Source organism: Saccostrea cucullata, unplaced genomic scaffold (assembly GCF_032062105.1).
Source record: "Saccostrea cucullata isolate Sc308-1 unplaced genomic scaffold, CSIRO_AGI_Scuc_v1 ctg312, whole genome shotgun sequence".
Taxonomy (NCBI): Eukaryota; Metazoa; Mollusca; class Bivalvia; order Ostreida; family Ostreidae; genus Saccostrea; species Saccostrea cuccullata.
The window spans coordinates 238,248-257,430 of record NW_026929887.1 but is presented as its reverse complement, the minus strand read 5'-3'; the positions used below and the strand labels follow the sequence as shown (position 1 = coordinate 257,430).

The following is a 19,183-nucleotide window of genomic DNA, read 5'->3' as shown; positions in this document are numbered from 1 at the left end:
ATTTAATTGTTTGAAAGTTTACTGTTGCACAAAAGTAAGTAACTGGCGCAACACAGATTTTATAAAATCCAGACATCAATTTTCTTAAAAAATTATTTTTTTTATCAATATTAATTTGAGAGTCTACAGCTCCTGTATCAAATAGATGATACACAAAGTCCATCACAGCAATTTCTCCAGCATAATGATTTCTCGTGGTACACCTAAAAAAAAAACATCAAGCAGTGTTACTTTATGCAAGGAAATTAATCCATATTGTGTCTGATATATCTGTTCTATAGCCATCTTGATAACTGATTACTGTATTTGTATTGTTACTTACTAGCTTCTATAGTTTTGACAGACTTGTAAGTGAAGTATCCCTCTTTAGCCACAAAATCCTCAAATAACCCTGTCCCTCCTCCCACTCCATAGTAATTGGACTTGGCAGCTACTAATCTGAGTACTGATAAGGATATTTAGTCATATTTACATCCAAATTCAAATTCCAAACTTGTTTCTAATTACCTATAGTGAATTTGTAGATAGTGAAAGGGAGATAACTCATCATAGACCTAGTGTTAGTCTTAGGAAACACTCAAAATAAAAAATTGCTTAGTAATTTTTTTTTACTTATTTTAAGTAATCTGATTACTTAAGATAATTGTTGATTACTGACTATGATTGAGTATTACTAAGGATTACTAGTAATTCACGAATTACTTAAAATTCCTTATTGTAAGTAAATTAATTACTTTATTTTTCATTCAAAAAATTAATTTAAGAATTTTAAAAAATAATTTACTTGCCATATTCAAAATATTAATTAAATGTTTCTAAACATTTTTGTTACAGTTAAATGCCTTATTCGTTAAGATATATAAATATCCCAACTTACATCGTTTAAAGTGACCTAATATAAATGTTTTAGGTAAACTATTAAAAATAATTAATGAAAATATAAGGACATGGACATAAAATGTTTATTTTTAAATATTTCTATAAAATTGTATTAAAAATTACTAATATATTATAAATTACTTATCATGATTGCTATGGTGACAAACTTTTTTACTTAAAAATTACTTAAAATAAGTAATTCGTTTACTTGATTTGAGTAAAAGTAAGTAATATTTTTTTTGAGTGAATATTCATGACAGCTAGGTTCCGAGGCCTTTTTTTTAATTGAATAAAGCATATTCTTATTACCTATGCATGGCATTGCATATTTGATGGGACATGGACATAAAATGATTTTTAAATATTTCTTTAAAAAAATGTAGGTGGCAGATTCAGTAAAAAAAAAAATTCTTTTAGAATCATCTGTATTGAAGTATTCATCACATTCAATCTCTACACAAAAGAATCATCCACAAAGCTCATACGATCAGCTGTTGACTTTTTCTTTGGACTGTCATATAAACCAAAAAGTTATTAGAATTGTATAAATGATAGTTTTAAAGAAAGGTAACTGCACGGGTCAGTCAAGTCAACATGTATTGGTAGTCCATTGAAAATAGTGCAGCAGTGTATAATTCTGTGAAGGATACATTTTACCATCATCTTTGAGCAGTTGTTGAAATAATCTATGTAGCTTGTGATAATTATCCACATTATAAATTGTTTCTGCTGTTAAAATGAAATCAAATCTGAAAGAAAAATCAAAACATACTGTAAAATCACATATTTTCATGGGCTCAAAGTTTTGAAGTTTGAGGAAAAAATATTGGTATTTTTGGGATTTGATTTCGTGGTTGGAAAATGTTTAGTCGTAATGCATATGAAAAAAAAAACGTGGTAATAAATTTGAAGGTTTTTTCAATACCTCGAAAACAACGAAAATTAAACCCCCATGAAAATTAATGATTTGACAGTAAATGAAATGCATGTGAAACTTGCAATGTGTCAACAGAAATTATTATACTTTCATGTTAAATACTAAAATCTGATTAATTTAGACGCAGTTAACAATCTGTTCTACTACCCTCAGCCTTAGCAACACACGTGACAACGGGTAACACAACGGTAATGCCACATGCGTGGAAATTATGCGCGTACAGTTCACCGTAGAATTCTCAAAACATCAGTTGCGCGTTTGAAAGAACCGGAATATACTTGACGTCAATAAAAGCTTGCGTCCGATGTAGCTTACTTGAAAACAACAAACGACAGACGAAACATGCTTGCGAGTGCAGAAATAACGAAACTTTAGATGATAAAGTACTCATAGAGTATCAAATAAACAATAAAGAGGTCAGTAAATCTTTTTTGAAGTAGCGGGGAGTTTGAAAGCTTTCTAAACGTGAACGAAAAGGCGATCGACGATTTGTATTGATGACATAGTAAATCAAGAAGACATTCAGTATAATAAAATAAATGGTGCCTGTTTTGGAGGGTAATAGTTGAAATTGACACCCCTCGGAAAACCATTGTCAACCTCCGCTGACGCGTTGGTTGACAATGGTTTTCCTTGGGGTGTCAATTTCAACTGTTACCCTCCAAAACAGGCACCATTTATATATTATTACCCACAAAGTTATAAGTATACAAAGTTTAACATCTTCAATACCAGTAACAGCCAGATCACTTTAAAAGTAACACAACACATTTGAATGTAATTAACTAATCATTTATGTAATGTAATATTATTTCTATATGTTTCAGGTATCAGCCATCCTTAGTTAATTAAAGAGTTACTCATTGGATGATGGTTATCATTTATGACTGATACCAGTTCTACACAATTTGACGAAAAACAGGCCTCCAGAACAAGAAATTAACAGAAATTAATCAATTATTGACAATTTTGGTACAAAAGACGATCTATACTCCCCAACATGCCAACGTTAGAGTGCCCTGTATTTGGATGTGATCTCAGTCTCAGGACCTGGATGCAGCTTTTGCCGCAGCGATGACGGCAGCCCTCCAGATCCATGATAGAACTGTTCACCAGCCACAGGCCCAGCCAGCAGCTGCCGCAGCTCCCAAACTGAAGTTGGACCCACCCACCATAGCTGCTGGATGTGACCCAGACCAGTGGTCAGCGTTCACTCGACAATGGGAGATGTACAAGGTGGGTATGGCCATTGCCCAAAACGTCATACCCACTGCTCTGTTCTACTGCTGTGACTCAGACCTTCGGACCGACGTCATGCGTGACCAACGAGGTAACATCACAGACATGCCAGAGGCAGACCTGATGAATGTCATTAAACGGCTTGCTGTGAAGGATGAGAGCACATTGGTACAACGCATTAAGCTCAGTAAGATGACACAAGCACCTGGTACCAGCATCAGAACGTTTTTAGCCAGTCTCCGAGGTCAGGCGTCACTCTGTCAGTACAAGGCCACATGCAAGGAGGAAGGATGTAACCACATTTACGACTACAGTGATGAGATCATAAAGGACAATCTGGTTAGAGGAATTGCAGACCCTGAAATTTTGTCTGACCTGCTTGGTGATCCTAAGACAGACAGAACCTTGGAAGAGACTGTTTCCTTCATAGCACAGAAGGAACAAGGCAAAGTTACACGGAGTGCAGTTGGAGATTCAGCCGGTGCGATGTCGACTACGACCCATAGCCAAAAATCAGTACAAGGACCTGGAGGCAAGTGCTGGGCATGTGGTGGCCCTGCCCACGGACAAAGAAACGATCGTCGAGCCAGACAAAGAAGTTGTGAGGCCTGGACATCTACATGTGCCAAGTGTAAAGTTAAGGGTTATTATACCAAGTCATGCAGCAAGTGTTCAACGTGTGGTGCCTGGGGACATCGTGATTCATCGTCAAGGGCTTGTACACAGGGACGAGGACAGAAACTCCGCAATCAGGGACCATCACAGGAACCGACGAAAGATGCTGACGACAAGGTTGGTTATGTCTACGACCAGCTATGTACCACATCAGAACAATATCAGAATACAGCACGTCTTGAACATCACATCTTCGAAGGAAAATGGATAGCTAGGCCGTCCAAACCTCATCCGATGCTACTGGTTAATATGACACCTTTGGCCGAGGACCATGCGTCATTTGGACATCCCATCAAAGATGTTACAAAGCTCAAAACAATACAAGTGACCATGGTAGCTGACACCGGATGCCAGAGTACGATTATCCCATTACAGACAGCCAACAACCTGGGAATTACCAGAAAGGACCTAATTCCAGTAAAGCTCGTTGTGCGAGGTGCCATCAAAGAAAACCTTGGGGTTATTGGAGCGGTTGCAGTTGATGTGAGGGTCAGAGATGGTTCCAAATCTACACGCATATTATGTTATGTATCTGATGTCATGGAAAAAGCTTTCATCTGCAGGGAGGCTTTGGTTTCTCTTGGAATAATTCATGCAGAATTCCCAAACCATCCCGTAGACACATCAGAGAGTTTTGCTTCTGTAGAAAATGAGACTACCTGCTCCTGTCCCAGACGTCAGCCTAATCCACCTCCACTACCAACAACACTACCACCAGGCTTGGACGCTACTGAAGAAAATGTGGATGTATTAAAGGAATGGCTACTTGATTACTACGGTGCTACAACTTTTAATGTATGTGAACATCAACCTTTACCGCTGATGAACTGTGAGCCCCTTAAGCTTCACATAGATCCTGATGCCAGACCAGTTGCTGTTCACAAGCCAGCACTGGTACCCATCCATTGGCAGGATAAAGTCTATGCTGACCTGGAGAGAGACGTAAGGATTGGAGTCTTGGAGAAAGTTAGCCAGAATACCCCTACAACTTGGTGTTCCAGGATGGTAGTTACAGGTAAAGCTGATGGTACTCCCAGAAGGACGGTAGATCTTCAACCACAAAACCGTCACTCCGTACGCCAGACCCATCATGTACCGAGTCCGTTTCATCTAGCAGACAGGGTACCTCAAGGTATGAAGAAGACCGTTACTGACGCTTGGAATGGATACCACTCTGTACCTATTCGAGAGGAGGACCGTCACTTTACCACTTTTATCACACCATGGGGACGGTACAGATACAAGGTAGCTCCACAGGGATTCATGGCCAGCGGAGATGCTTACAACCAACGATTTGATGCTGTCATTACGGACTTCAAGAACAAGGTCAAATGCATGGATGACACTTGTATGTGGGCAGATTCTGTTAAAGCAGCATTCTTCCAGACGTGCGAATGGTTAGACCTCTGTGCTCGGAATGGTATTACCCTCAACCCGAAGAAGTTCCAGTTTGCTCAAGATATTGTAGATTTTGCTGGACTCACAATTACTCCTACAAATATACGACCAAGCACGAAGTTCCTAGATGCAATCAGCAACTTTCCCACACCATCCAACATTACCGGTGCAAGAGCATGGTTTGGATTGGTCAACCAAGGTGCCTACGCGTTTGCCATGACTAAACAGATGAAACCGTTCCGAGCTCTATTGAAACCATCTACACCGTTCCATTGGACGGATGAGCTAGATGAACTATTTACAAAGTCCAAAGAGGTCATAATCCAGGAGATGAAGGAAGGTGTTCGTCTGTTTGACCCAGCACGCATGACCTGTCTAGCCACAGACTGGTCCATTGATGGTATTGGCTTCTTCATGATGCAGAAGTATTGCAGCTGTGCCAGTAAGACCCCAGCATGCTGTAATGACAGATGGAAGCTTTGTTTGGTCGGCAGTAGATTCACCCACCCAGCAGAAAGTAGATACGCTCCAATCGAAGGCAAAGCCTTGGCTGTTGTGTACGCACTCCACCAGACAAGATACTATGTGCTCGGATGCGAAGATCTCATTGTCGCCACTGACCATAAACCACTACTCCAGAGATTGAATGACCGATCACTCACTGAGATAGATAACAGACGTCTCCTTAACCTGAAAGAAAAGACCCTTGGATACAAGTTTACGGTGGTTCATGTACCTGGGAAGAAGAACCTTGGTCCGGATGCAGCTTCCAGACATCCAGCTTGCCCCCCAGATCGACTGGTATTACCTGGCGATGCCACAGTAGACGAGTCCCTTGACAGTTGCTCTGCCAGTTGTCGTGATACACCCACCAGTTTTGGCCTATCTACTGAGGATCGAGATCAAGCTGATGATACCTCCACAGTTGCTGCCACTACAACTGCATTAAATGCCAACATCATGGTTGTAACTTGGGATATGGTACGTGAAGCCACAGCATCAGATCCTACGTATATTAGCCTGCTTCAGCAGATAGAAGAAGGGTTCCCAGAGGATTATAGGGATTTGCCACTGGAGTTGTGCCCATTTCATCGTTTTTCTGGCAGTCTATGCTCTGTTGATGGTGTGGTTCTCTTGGGACAGCGTATAGTCATTCCACCTGCCTTACATAAACTAGTACTCAATGCACTTCATGCAGCACACCAAGGAGTCTCGTCGATGCGTGCCAGAGCCATGGACTCAGTGTATTGGCCAGATATCACGGTGGATATTGCCAGGATGAGGGACCAGTGTGGACATTGTCACCAGATGGCTAAGTCAAACCCCATGCAGCCACCTACTGATATAGTTCCTCCTGAATATCCTTTCCAGAAGATTTACAGCGACTACTTCACCTACAACAGCAAGGATTATGTTGTGGTCATGGACAGGTACTCCAACTGGCCCATGGTATACAGATCGGAGTCTGGAGCGGATGGACTGGTGAAGCGCCTTCGTGAGACGTTTGTCACATTTGGTATCCCAGAGGAATTAACATCAGATGGAGGTCCTCAGTATACAGCTGGAAAGACACAGGAATTCCTGAAAGCCTGGGGAGTCAGACATAGAATCTCATCAGTTGCAAATCCACATGCCAGCTGCAGAGCTGAAGTTGCGGTGAAGATGGTAAAACGTATGCTTGCGGACAACATCACAGCCAATGGTTCCTTAGACGTGGATAAGTTTCAGAGGGCTTTACTTATATACAGGAACTCCATTGATCCAGAGACGAAGGCATCCCCAGCCTTGATCCTGTTTGGTCGTCCGATCAGAGATGCCATGCCAATCGTAATGGGTAGATATTCGCCTCATGATACATGGAAGGAACTGATGTCGAGTAGAGAGTTAGCTCTTGCCAAACGCCACTCAAGAGAGAATGAAAGATGGAATGAGCATACCCATCAGCTACCACCACTGCAGGTTGGAGACCATGTGTATATCCAAAATTTAATGGGCAACCACCCAAGGAGATGGGAACGTACGGGAGTTGTTGTTGAGGTCCGCCAATACCACCAGTATGTTGTACGTGTAGATGGCACAGGAAGGGTTACGCTAAGAAATCGCCAACATCTGAGGAAATTCACCCCGTTTAACAGCAACTCACCCAGCGCGATTGAAACGATGCCGAGAATGCCACAGTCTTCAGAAAAGACTGTTACAGATGGTTCATCCTCGACTCAGAAAACACTGACTCTAAATCCATTGAAATGTAGCACACCACAACCTTCGCATGTGACTCCCAGGATGGATGGCCCTTCTGTTCCACCACCTGTTAACCATGGTTCACCTGCTACATCTGGAGAGGTCTCACCTGCGGTCGTGACCCCAAAATCAACCGCTAAGTCACGTTTATCGCCAAGACGACTATTGACGGACAAGGACGAAGTCACTCCTCCGACAGAACATGAAGACAAACCGAAGGTCACACGTTTACCCCGCGCTCTGGCTCGTCTTCAGCCACACAGTGCAACTGGAAAGAAAGAGATGTTGACGCCTGGAAGACCACGCCGCAATACTAGACAGGATTCCATGGATTCTGCAGGGAATAACTGATTATTGGACAGTTCAATTGATCTTTAATTACTAGTGACTGAAGTACAGTTGTGATATGAAACATTCCGTAATTTGATATTTGATTTATACAGACCTTTTAAATTTTATTAGTGCCTAAAAAACTTGTCCCCGGGGGAGGAGATAACTAATCATTTATGTAATGTAATATTATTTCTAGATGTTTCAGGTATCAGTCATCCTTAGTTGATTAAAGAGTTAATCATTGTATGATGGTTATCATTTAGTAATTTCTTTTCCAACCTTTATTTCTATGTTCAAATAGAAAGTGTACTTACTTTAAATCAGGATGACTTTCGGCATACATCTGAAATTCTCCCCAGTCTCCTGAGAAAAACCTACACTGACAGGAGTCTGTCTGGTTCAGGTCTAAGACATTTGGAATTGTGAAATATGATATTACTTCTGAATTCTGAAATAATAAAATTAAACATATAATTAAATATTATCTGTTCTAATTTTGTTTATGGGGATAGATTTTTTGGATAAATTTTATCTGGCATACATTGAAAAATGGGGAAAGCAAACAGTGCAAATTACATATATTTTGAATAGTGTTTTGATGAATATTAAAACATTCTTGGAAATATTTGACATCTGTCATTATTGAAACAATTTACATGATATTAATACAATGTACTTGCATAGTCTTGGAAGTGGACTTGTTTTGCTCCAAGTTTCATTGCACATATCCCAGGTAAACCTGCTCCACAACCAAGCTTGAAAAAGGCATTTAATTATAAATACAATTCATAAGTATTTGAAATTCTAATACATGTATGACTTACTTGTCAACAAAATCTGATTTAAATTTAATTAGGAAGAACAATGACATGTGTAAATAATTTGTATTCATATCTGGTAAATTGCTCCCAGTAATATTTCTTTGCTTTATCCTTTCATTACTTTGAAATCACTAATTTTTGTGAGGTTTTGAAATTCATCTTAGCTGTTCAATGTAATTAAAATTATATGTTCTTTAATCTGATACCACTTTACAGACAAGAAGTGGTAACAGATCATATAAAACTTTCCGTTTTTAATAATATGACTGTGAAAAATCACCTAAAGAATAAAATGGTTCCCAGATCCTCTAGATTTATAAGAAGCTAGGATTTGAAACATGAACATATATATTGAAAGCAGGAAAACGTACCTCAATAACTGATTTTTCTTTGAATTCAAGGCCTCCATCAGCAATGAATTCTGCTAGATCACACCCACATTCCCAAACTGTCAAACCACCTGAATAAAAAAAAGAAGAATTTTTAGATGTTATGAAAGGAGTAGTTTTCAATTTGGTATTTAAATGTGTGTGTGTGGTCATTTGGAAACACACCAATATTCTCATGAGATCCTCCCAGATCCCTTGTCATAAGAAAGATTTTTTTTACCTTCGTAAACATCAGGTACAAGATCAGTGTGTGAGGCTGCTGCTGTTTTCACAATTGATTCGTCTGAGTTTTTACTCACTATCCATTTCTCTATATCTTCACTTTTATAGCAGTTGATATGAACTTTATTAAAAGTATAGGAATTTCTTTGAAACTTGGAATATATGCTAAAATCCTGCAAGAGAAGAATATATAATTTACATGAATGTGTGCTTTTGTCCATAGGTGCTGGTTTCAGGATGGTATATTTTGTGTAATGTGTGTTTTTAATCTAGAGAGAACAACATGAACAAGTTTGGCACGGTTTCTGACGTCTCTAGATTTTCCATGTAATTCCGGGATGCCTCTACATTTTTCATCTTCAGAAATCAGCGCTTCGATCCATTGCTTTTGAGTTATTCACTTGGAATAGAGGACGTTTTGGGTTTACTGCATGTTTTATTACTCTTTACTCTTTTTATATACAGTAAATATGACATTTTTAAAACCTGCTAATTTCAGCGAATTTTTATTTTTATTTTTAATGAGAGTATTCAAACACATCTAGAAAAACACATAATACACAAAATACACCATCCTGAAACCAAGTGCCTATGCTTTTGTCCTCAAATCATTAATGAAACGTTATAACTTGAATGTTAAAAATACCTTTTGAAGATCATTTAAAAAAAAAAAACTTTAATATTCCAAGAAGAGTGTTTAAATTCAAAATCTACTTGCCAAATTCTCTTGAGATAACTCTTGAAACTGTTCCACACCCTGTGCACTTGTCTGACTTTCTGGTGGAGCCTCACTTGCTGGAGAGAAAAAAAACATGCATCAAATGTACAATATCATCATATTTCAAAGCAAAATATGTCAACTGAGCTAGTCCTTAATTTGGATTTCTTTGAATAAATTATTTAAACTAGTGTCATATTCTAAAGACAGTAAGTGATTTAATCTTTTCTACATACTTGAACCTATATTGAGTTCCGTCTCCTTCTCTTGGGAATCAGAAAAATTAAATTTAAACTCCATTAGACATAATAATCATGCTTAATCAAACGCTGGCAAAGTTATAAACAAACCCACGTGTTAAGAGATCATCTTTGTTTCTTACGCGTTTGTGGATTGGCTCTTTCCAGTTAGAAAGAACCAATGAAATTCTTTATAAGAATTCAAAAATTGTCTGGTTCGTGTAATCGGGTAGGAACCAGTTTTAGTTCACCATGTTGAGGTGCGAAGAGAAAAGAGTTGCTGATGTGGAATTTTCCGACCAAATATTCTGCCACGATGCCGTTAAATGGAGTGAAGATAATAGAATTTCGTTATGCACGGAGAGAGGCATTATAATAATGGTAATAATTATTATATATCCTCATTTTAAACCCGATAAACGCCAATCCGCCATTATCAACATCAGCATGATCAGCAAAAAATAGTATCCATTCACGTCATTAACCGTCGGGTGGCGCTGCGGTTTTAGAGGTGGTTACGCAAACGTTTGAATTTGTCAAGCGCTTGACTGAGAGTAAACAAATGGTAGCGTGGCGAGACACTGTGGTTTCTCCTGGACGTATACCTCCAAATTAATTAATTTGTAAAGAATGTCAACCCTCTGTGGTGTGCCAGGATGTTGTAGAGGATGCGGACACTCATTATTTTCAGATCCAGACATTTGTTTGAGACGAAAAGTGACGCTAAATCGGTCATGAAGATGATCAGCTGACTTGGTAAACACGATGTCGCTTGTCACCAGAATTTTGGAGTCGGCGATATTAAGGATTAGATTTTTGGTAAAATATTGATTTTGATTAATTTTAATTAGTATTTTACGAAGTATATGTCATTAAATCGTATAGATTTAACTATAAAAATGAGTTACTATATATAGTATAAAACATATTGACTTTGTGACTTTTTAACTTTTTCTTAAATGGAAAAAAGTGAACTCCCTTTTAATTTTTTTTTTCATCAAAGGACATTTGAACTATTTATATTAATAGTGTCTTAATAGCTTGACACATGGCAATTAATATTATTTAAAATATTATTTCAAAAGTTTGAAATTTAATTAAAATGTCTAAAGCTTTTGTTGCTTTGTGATTTTGTTGTTAAACAGACAGACACAGCACTGGTAAATGTAATAGGATTAATTCTGATTAATTTAATGTACAGTGGCAGTTTTCTTTTAAAAATGTACAAATAGAGTGTATGATGTGTTTATGTCCCCATACAATTAACTTGATTTGTTAGCAAATGGAATAAGTACTGCAATTTATGATTTTAGTTCAATGTTTAATTTTATTATATATTTTAAATTTCAACACCAGAAATAATGAGATATTTTTCCCCGCTTGATTAGTACGAGTAGGGTCTTTGGTTTTCCCTGGATAAATATTGATTATATAATATTCTACTTTAACTCAATACAATAACAAAACAAAAATAATATTTGCACAGTTCCTTGTTTACAGGAGACAAGAGTAGACTAAAAAAGGATGCAGTAAACTTGACATCCAGTTTTGGACTTTAAAACTCCAGCAATACAAGTCCAACAGCTCCGTGGCTGCAGTCAAGACACGAAGTATGTACAAAGACTGAGATGTTCCTCAAGAGTTGTGAACTAAAGTGTGCATCATGGAGTTTAGACCAGTATCCCCAGTGATAACTAGCAGTCACTCGGATGTTTCTTTAAGATCAGCCATATTCTTTAACAAAGATATGAAAAATTCAATGCAAGCATTTAAGCTGTTGAAGACTCTGTCCGAATGATTCTTTCTCATATTGGTACATATTGTAGAAGCTATTAGCATGATTAGGCTATTAAGTGAGATGTGCTTAGAAGATGTTCAACTATTACTTTTTAAATTTCAGAACACAAGTATATAGTTTTAAGAATTTTTGACACATTTAATTTTTAGAAAAATTTAAAAAAATCTTTTTGCTTGCTTTGAAAAAGAATTAAAAATGATTGTACATGTATTATGAATTCTGTGGAATCTTTTTAATCAAGTTAATTTGTGGGGTTCAATGTTCATGGACAAGAAAAATTGTTCATGGGTATGTAATTTTGTGGATTTTAACTCATTGATAATGTAGATTCAATCAATATGTTAACAAAATCCATGGGCAAGAGAGACTCGTCAAATCCACAAGCATTGATTTCCAAGAATATTGTACTTGCATGCTCAAATTTAAGTACGAAAGGAATAAATATGTATAAATATTTAATACAATCTTTTTTGTTTTATTTATTTACAGCCATGAATAAAATAAGCAAAATCGTTAACAGAAAAAAGTTCAAGCTTTGGAAAAATACTGTACATGTACATAACTTGGTGTTTTCAAAATTTAGCGCAATCAATGGATATGGTTGTTGGCATAATCTTGAATTAATGCTACAAATATTTGTGTCGTATATTCTATTTATAAATGAATTTTTAGTGGTATTTATGAATTAGCACATCCTCGTCTGCTCAAAAACAACTAAAATATGAAGCTCGCTATTTTAAGTACACATACAGTAAATTCCTTTCAATGTCAATTTTTGTACAAACAAATATTAAAATGTTATGTCTGTGCATTCTTTCATTTCACAAATTAATTTCTCTTGCCAGGGATTGTTTGAGTACATCAACTTCTTTTCTCTTTCAGTTTTTGGTGGAATCCCTTCAAATAAGAATGAGTAGCAATTAGTATAGAGTAATTAGCATTATCATGACTGCACTTGTTTTTTGGTAAATTAAACTGTCTTTAAATATTTTTAATTTTTTAAATAAAATTGATCTACTTCTCAAATTAAAATACAATTCTTAATCAATCCTTAATTGTAAGTTTGTGAAAAGCCTGAAGATGCTGCATACAAGATTATTGTACCGGTATTCTATTAGAGAATTTTCCAAGCATGAGCATACCTAGTCTATGTGTGTACAGGCTGAATGTTGCCCCATATTTCCAGCAGAACATTTTCTCTGTGAATGTATAGGACTGCCAAACATCTCAACACTTTGTCTTAGGTTGTAATACACCTAGTGATAATAAAAGGAAATGCATTTTTTTTAAGAATTAAAATTGGAAGCATTGAAGCATTGCTTAGGCCAAAATAAAATTATAGTTTGTTTGGAATTGCCTCCCGTCTCATTGAAATGCCCCCTCCTGAAAAAATTTTATTGACCAAAAGTAGGAAGATTTTTTTATATTTAATCAATTTTTTTTTTTGCCCATTACATGTATCACATGCACCATACAAAACACTGATATATAGTGTCTGATCTATGTAAAATTAGGTTTTCAATTAAAAAAAAAGTAATTTCCCTCCCTCCCTCCTGTGTCTGAAACCCTTCAGGTGGCAATTCCAAACAAACAATTTTTTAAGGATGGCCTAGCTTAGGTGTAATTTATGAGTACTTTCTATTATTAAAAAAAATACAAATGCAATTACATACCAGTTCATCTTTTTCCCTGACAGCACTGACAATAGGATGGATGCCATTTCATGAATTAGATGGGGAAAAATAGAATTTTTATGTAACATGTACCATCCAGCCATAATAAAGCTCCCTGTAAGCTTTGACTTCTTATTTTACCTGCTGATCTCCTAAATAAAATGAAATGAAAAAAATATATTCTTAAATAACTGAAAAATAACCAATTTACTCAGTATAGGCTTTTATTTAGGAACAAATATACAGTCAGCCTTTAAGTTAGGTCAATCCATAGTCCTGATAATAAATTCTTTTTTTCAGAGGACTGTAAAATTAATTATGTTTTTTGTATTTAGTTGTACAATAACAGCTACTACATGTATACATTCCTTTTATTTATTTTTACATGCAGCAGGTTTTATTTAATTACTGAGTATATCTTTCCGACTTAATGAAATTGTAAATGTAAACTAAGTTGTCGAGGGTCACATTATAGAAACACAAATACCGGTACTGTACAAAATGGACCTAGCAAATGATAACTTTAAAATATTTGTACTCATTTTTACCTTTATTATAACAAAGATGTAATGCTCTAAGTATACAAGTAGCTACTGACTATGAAAAAAATATGTACAGAACAAATAAATTTCACAATTATTCATATGCACTATATAGTACAAGGGCACATATCAAATCTATGTTTGTTTGTTGTCTAATTTCCCTCTTAAGAATTTTTTACTCATACGGAGACACCATCATTTGCTGATGGCAGACTGCAAATATACCTATTCTCGGCACTCTGGGCCATTGAGCAGGGATGGATCTTTTTAGTGCGAACACTTACTGCAAAACAGGACCACGGTTTAGACGGTCTCATCTGTAGGACACGTAATGCAGTGGATTTGAACCTGCGACATTAGGTTCAGCTCTTAGCTTTGGCGACTGTAGACAAGGCAGACACTCTAACCACTGCGAAATGTGGGCGACTTACATCTAAGCGTACCAGTCTCAATTTTTTTTTTAATTTAAAAAAAACAAACAAATGAGGCTGATTGGAAATCAATTATATTTATCCAATATCAATGAATGGTCATTTAATGTATCTTTATGTAGGATCTGGAGAGTCTTTTGGTGAGGGTTGAAATATGATGTTTGTGATTGTTTTAGTTTTGTTTATTATCATTAATTTTTTAAGTGAACTAAAATAAAATGAATGTTTAGTTTGTATTTGCCTTGCAATGAATATTACGTTGCACTTAATTACCCTGATGATCATTTGGGACGTTGCTCTTTTAACAGTATGTAACCAGTGTAGATCTACATAACCTAGCTGTGCAATGATTGTCATGTAAAAAAACCAAAAAACAAAAAAAAACCAAAATATCGCCATGAGTATTCGTATCATATACTAATTCCATTTGAATCTAGTGTTTGTGTAAGTGGTAAAGATGATAATACATCTGACAACCTACAAAAACGTCGATTGTAAACTCACTGCTTTGTCGTTGTACTATCTTCGTCATATAGGCATGTTACACTCGATAATTCTTAGAAAGTTTCCATAAATGTATATTATTTACAAACAATAATTACCCAAGATTCGGATAAACCTTTCTCCCGGTTGTGACAGCTCGATTAAAGATCGATTCAGCCCCTCCGTTTGGCTCCAAGTTCGAGGACACGTCCATTTGTTTACATTGTTACAGGCGCCGCGGTGATTAAAGCGTTTACGTAACCACCTCTAGTACACCAGCGACACCTGACGTCATAAATATGACGAATGAGTCCTATTGCCAGAAAAATCTCAGAGATTCCGAAATCAATGCATGGGTTTTACTAGACGTTTACAAATTTTAACATTATTTAAATAAGTCTCTATATACAATACTGTTAACATTGGTATGAGTTCAGTTGTATCTAGAATTGCTTATTTTTCCTACATTGAACTGTTGAAATGAAAAATGTTGATTTTTGCTGCTTTATTTTGGTATTTATCACAGGGGCATCTTATCCACTCTGTTCTCTACTTCACATATAACAAGAATAGATATGGGTTACCCCAAATCCAAAGATATTCGACTTTTAGATTTAATATGTTTAATTAAGAGTGTTTAATGACTTTTATAAAAAATAAAACTGCACTGTCTAGTTATAGAACTTGTGAAAATTTCGTGAGTCCGTAGCATTACGGTCACCCAGTCTCCTAACAAACAGTAGGCCTACACATACCTGTGTCCGCAAGACCATGGCAGTTAGCCTTGGTCTACACACGTGCGATGGAGTTGTCAAATGGACTCCCGCGAACAGAGAAGTTACGATGGCAGACAGAACTTTTTTTTTCATAATTAGATCACATGAATACAAATTCTGATTAATAAAAATTAAACGACTGTCAGTTTAGAAATCCTCAGCCTAGTTTGGGTTTTGTTACACATTTTATAGGTACTCTCCCTATGTGTAGTTTGTCTTCACACGTGCAGGAATCTGCTACACACACAGAATGATTTTTTTTTCTCTAAGAGGAAACTATATAATGATTAACGAACAATTAACATGATTTTACTACAGTTGTTGATATAGCATAATCAATTCATCGGTGAAAAAATATCAACCGAAGAATGACCTAGATATTCTCTGTTATCAAACATGTTAAAAAAAAAAAAAGATGAGGAGGGAGCGAGCGTAGGAATATTAACATTTTTTATTTGCATTTAGGTAGGCAGAGTTCCCGAAACTAGTCAAAAATCTGTCGGACAATTGTCCTGTAAATTTTTAAAATTCACCGGACAAATGTAAAATTTACCGGACATTAATTTTTTAGATAAAATAAAATCCACTTAAAAGTAATGCAAACAGTTAAAAAAAAATCTTTAATTTATTCCTTTTCTCTCTCTCTCTATTTCCCATTCAGTTTGTCTTACCAGTTTGCCACTGTAGTCCATGATCAGGAAGACCTTAGGACATCTAAATGAAAAGTTAGCAAATACGTTTTTTTTTTTTTTTTTATTAATTCATTAAAATATTTTCTATTAGGCCTATGTATCTGGGGTTAGACGTCGCTGACGGTGTATGATGACCAGGGCTTCATCGTATAAAAATTATGTCCTTTCTGACATATTTTATTTTTAAAATAAAATCTGCAACATGACGTCTTTTGTTTGATTGTTTTACTTAAGAATGTATTATACAGAAATATGTACTAATAATATAAAAATATGCAAATTAATCATGAAAATGATGATTTTAAGTGACATTTTTGTCGTTTTATTACATGAAGTCAGCTAGTCCGCTTTTTTTAGAAACGGGGAAAAACGCGCTTGTATAAAATGCTAACAAATGCATGGGGAAAAAAATCCAAAAATTAGTTTTACATTTATAATTCTAATGAATTAATTTACAGAGAAAATAAAAATGGTAATAAATTGTCTATAATCAAGCAGAAATAGCTGGCAACTTGGCTTGATCTTAACCATGTTAACCCTGCAAAGTTCGTCCTGCAAAACGAAAGTAAATTGCTACATTTTTTACTGTCAGAACTACAGAGTGTATATTAAGAAGGAAAAATATTTGTTTGACAGGTTTTTTTTCCAGATTTATGGAGAATATTATTTTATTATGTAGGCTTTTATAGTAGACATACACCGTCTACATTTAAACAAGAATGCACGAGAATAATCTGGCGCACCACTGACGTTTTTTTTTTTTGAAATTTCTTTGGCTTTGCACGCTGATTGAATCTTGAATTAAATGATTTTGTTAAAATTATGTGTCATTGTTATACAGTCTGTAAAAAAAAACCGTCGGACATTTTGACCGATAAAATTTAAATTTTACCGGTCCCATTCAAAATTTACCGGGGATCCCCGGTGGACCGGTGCGTTTCGGGAACTCTGGGTAGGGCTGAAACGATACGCCCCCTCCACGATACGATACGTATTGCAATACTTGTGTCACAATTCAATTTTTTCAATACGATACAATTTAAGAACGAAACTATTCATAAGGTTAAAGAAAACATATTCAGATTTCAAAAATAAATTAAAAGGTGGTGATACAATAGAAATATACTATCAGGGGTATGCAATTTAAAAATTCAAGTACTAGCCCACGGGCTAGTGGCAGCAATAAAGTTACTAGCCCCAAGTAAAAAGTTACTAGCCCAAATATAGGGACAAAAATTAAAATAAAACTAATGTTGAAAAAAAAATTAATCATTGAAAAAGTCAGGGTACTAAGGTCATTCTTTTGAAAATTAAAATTTTATTCTCTCTATTAAAATTAAATCATATAAAATTAATGATTATGACAGAAAATAAAAATGAATTAAAAAAAATTATCTGAAGATCTTTCCTTTTCTGATTATTTTGCACTAGCTCATTTAGAATGAAAATAAATTCATTTTGTTTGCATATTAAATCCTTAAATACACTGGAAATATATTTCATGTGAATCACACTGATCTTTCAGTTGATTGAGTGATCGTAAATGATTTAATGAGATATCTGCATGTATTTACAATAAACGGAGGAATGGAGGAAATTTGGATTAGGAAAAAAAAACGATCGTTTTTGGAAGTAAATAAGTCAGGACGTACTGCAAAATGGAGAAAATTATGGAGATTTATTGACAGTCGGAGCATGCTGCCTGGAAAATATTCACTGGTTGGGAATTTGATAGCAAAAAATGAGTAAAATACCGGTTGTACTTTTCATGTATTACATGCGTAGTTATAATTTTTACTAGCCCGAATTTACTAATTTGTTAATTGCACATCTCTGATACTTGTGGTTCTGTTGTTTAAGAACACTTTCTTCGTATAAATAATAGCAGAGGCAGCCTACTCTGAAACTATACCGTTCCAATTTTCTCCCTCGTGTGTGTCAAACTGTTAAAATAAGGTCGAACCCGATCTATTTCAAAGAGTTAACCAAACCCGATTGTAAAAAACGTATCGAACCGAAAATCGAGATGGTGAATCGAACATTGAACCGAGCACTTATATCGAACAATATCGATATTTCGGTGAATCGTTTCAGCCCTACATTTAGGGGGGAAAGTGATCTTTGGAGGAAAAATTTACATTAATTTAAGTTTCTTTTACGTATGACATACACAACATTATTCTTATCATGAACAGTTATGTTGTATCTACTTATTAATGATGAAACTATTTTCGTCGGAACAATTTGTGTGAATCGCCGCTGACTACAGTAATATATCTTGAACTGATGGTAAGCACTGATCGAATATATTAAAAATACACAAGGGAAGAATTGAAAGTAGCACACGATTTTTAAACTAAGTCAAAAAACAACTTACTTGAGAAAAGTTACACAAATCCTGAAATGAACTAGCGCAAATGATGTCCTAGTACTTATCCATGCTAAAATATTCCAAATATATCCATCGAAAATAGCTTTTATCCAACGAAAATCCCAGCTTTCTGCACAGTGTGAAACTCTTCGCCCAAGAAAAAGATAACTCACTCGGATGACAATACGGTAGTACCCGAGGCCTTCCGAGTCACACTGTGCAGAAAGCTGGGATTTTCGTTGGATAAAAGCTATTTTCGATGGATATATTTGGAATATTTTAGCATGGATAAGTACTAGGACATCATTTGCGCTAGTTCGTTTCAG

At 35.8% G+C, this 19,183-nt stretch overlaps 2 protein-coding genes and 1 long non-coding RNA gene across 3 annotated transcripts in view; 1 reads left to right on the top strand and 2 right to left on the bottom strand.

Moving 5' to 3' along the window:
• Positions 1-38: 38 nt before the first annotated feature.
• Positions 39-9,355, bottom strand: LOC134282394 (histidine protein methyltransferase 1 homolog). Its single transcript, XM_062764790.1, has 7 exons — positions 9,133-9,355; positions 8,895-8,983; positions 8,383-8,457; positions 8,017-8,150; positions 1,530-1,628; positions 323-438; positions 39-203 (listed from the first exon to the last, which is right to left on the bottom strand). The coding sequence occupies exons 1-7, from the start codon at positions 9,353-9,355 to the stop codon at positions 163-165; spliced, it is 777 nt and encodes a 258-aa protein (XP_062620774.1). The 3' UTR covers positions 39-162.
• A 988-nt stretch (positions 9,356-10,343) lies between these two features.
• Positions 10,344-19,183, top strand: part of LOC134282393 (uncharacterized) — a 34,385-nt gene continuing 25,545 nt past the window's right edge. The window contains exon 1 of the mRNA XM_062764789.1: positions 10,344-10,472. Coding sequence (XP_062620773.1) covers positions 10,344-10,472 — 129 coding nt within the window. The remainder of the gene's footprint in view (positions 10,473-19,183) is intronic.
• Positions 12,328-15,222, bottom strand: LOC134282381 (uncharacterized). Its single transcript, XR_009995282.1, has 4 exons — positions 15,138-15,222; positions 13,563-13,714; positions 13,032-13,145; positions 12,328-12,786 (listed from the first exon to the last, which is right to left on the bottom strand). It is a non-coding gene; the product is annotated as an uncharacterized LOC134282381 (long non-coding RNA).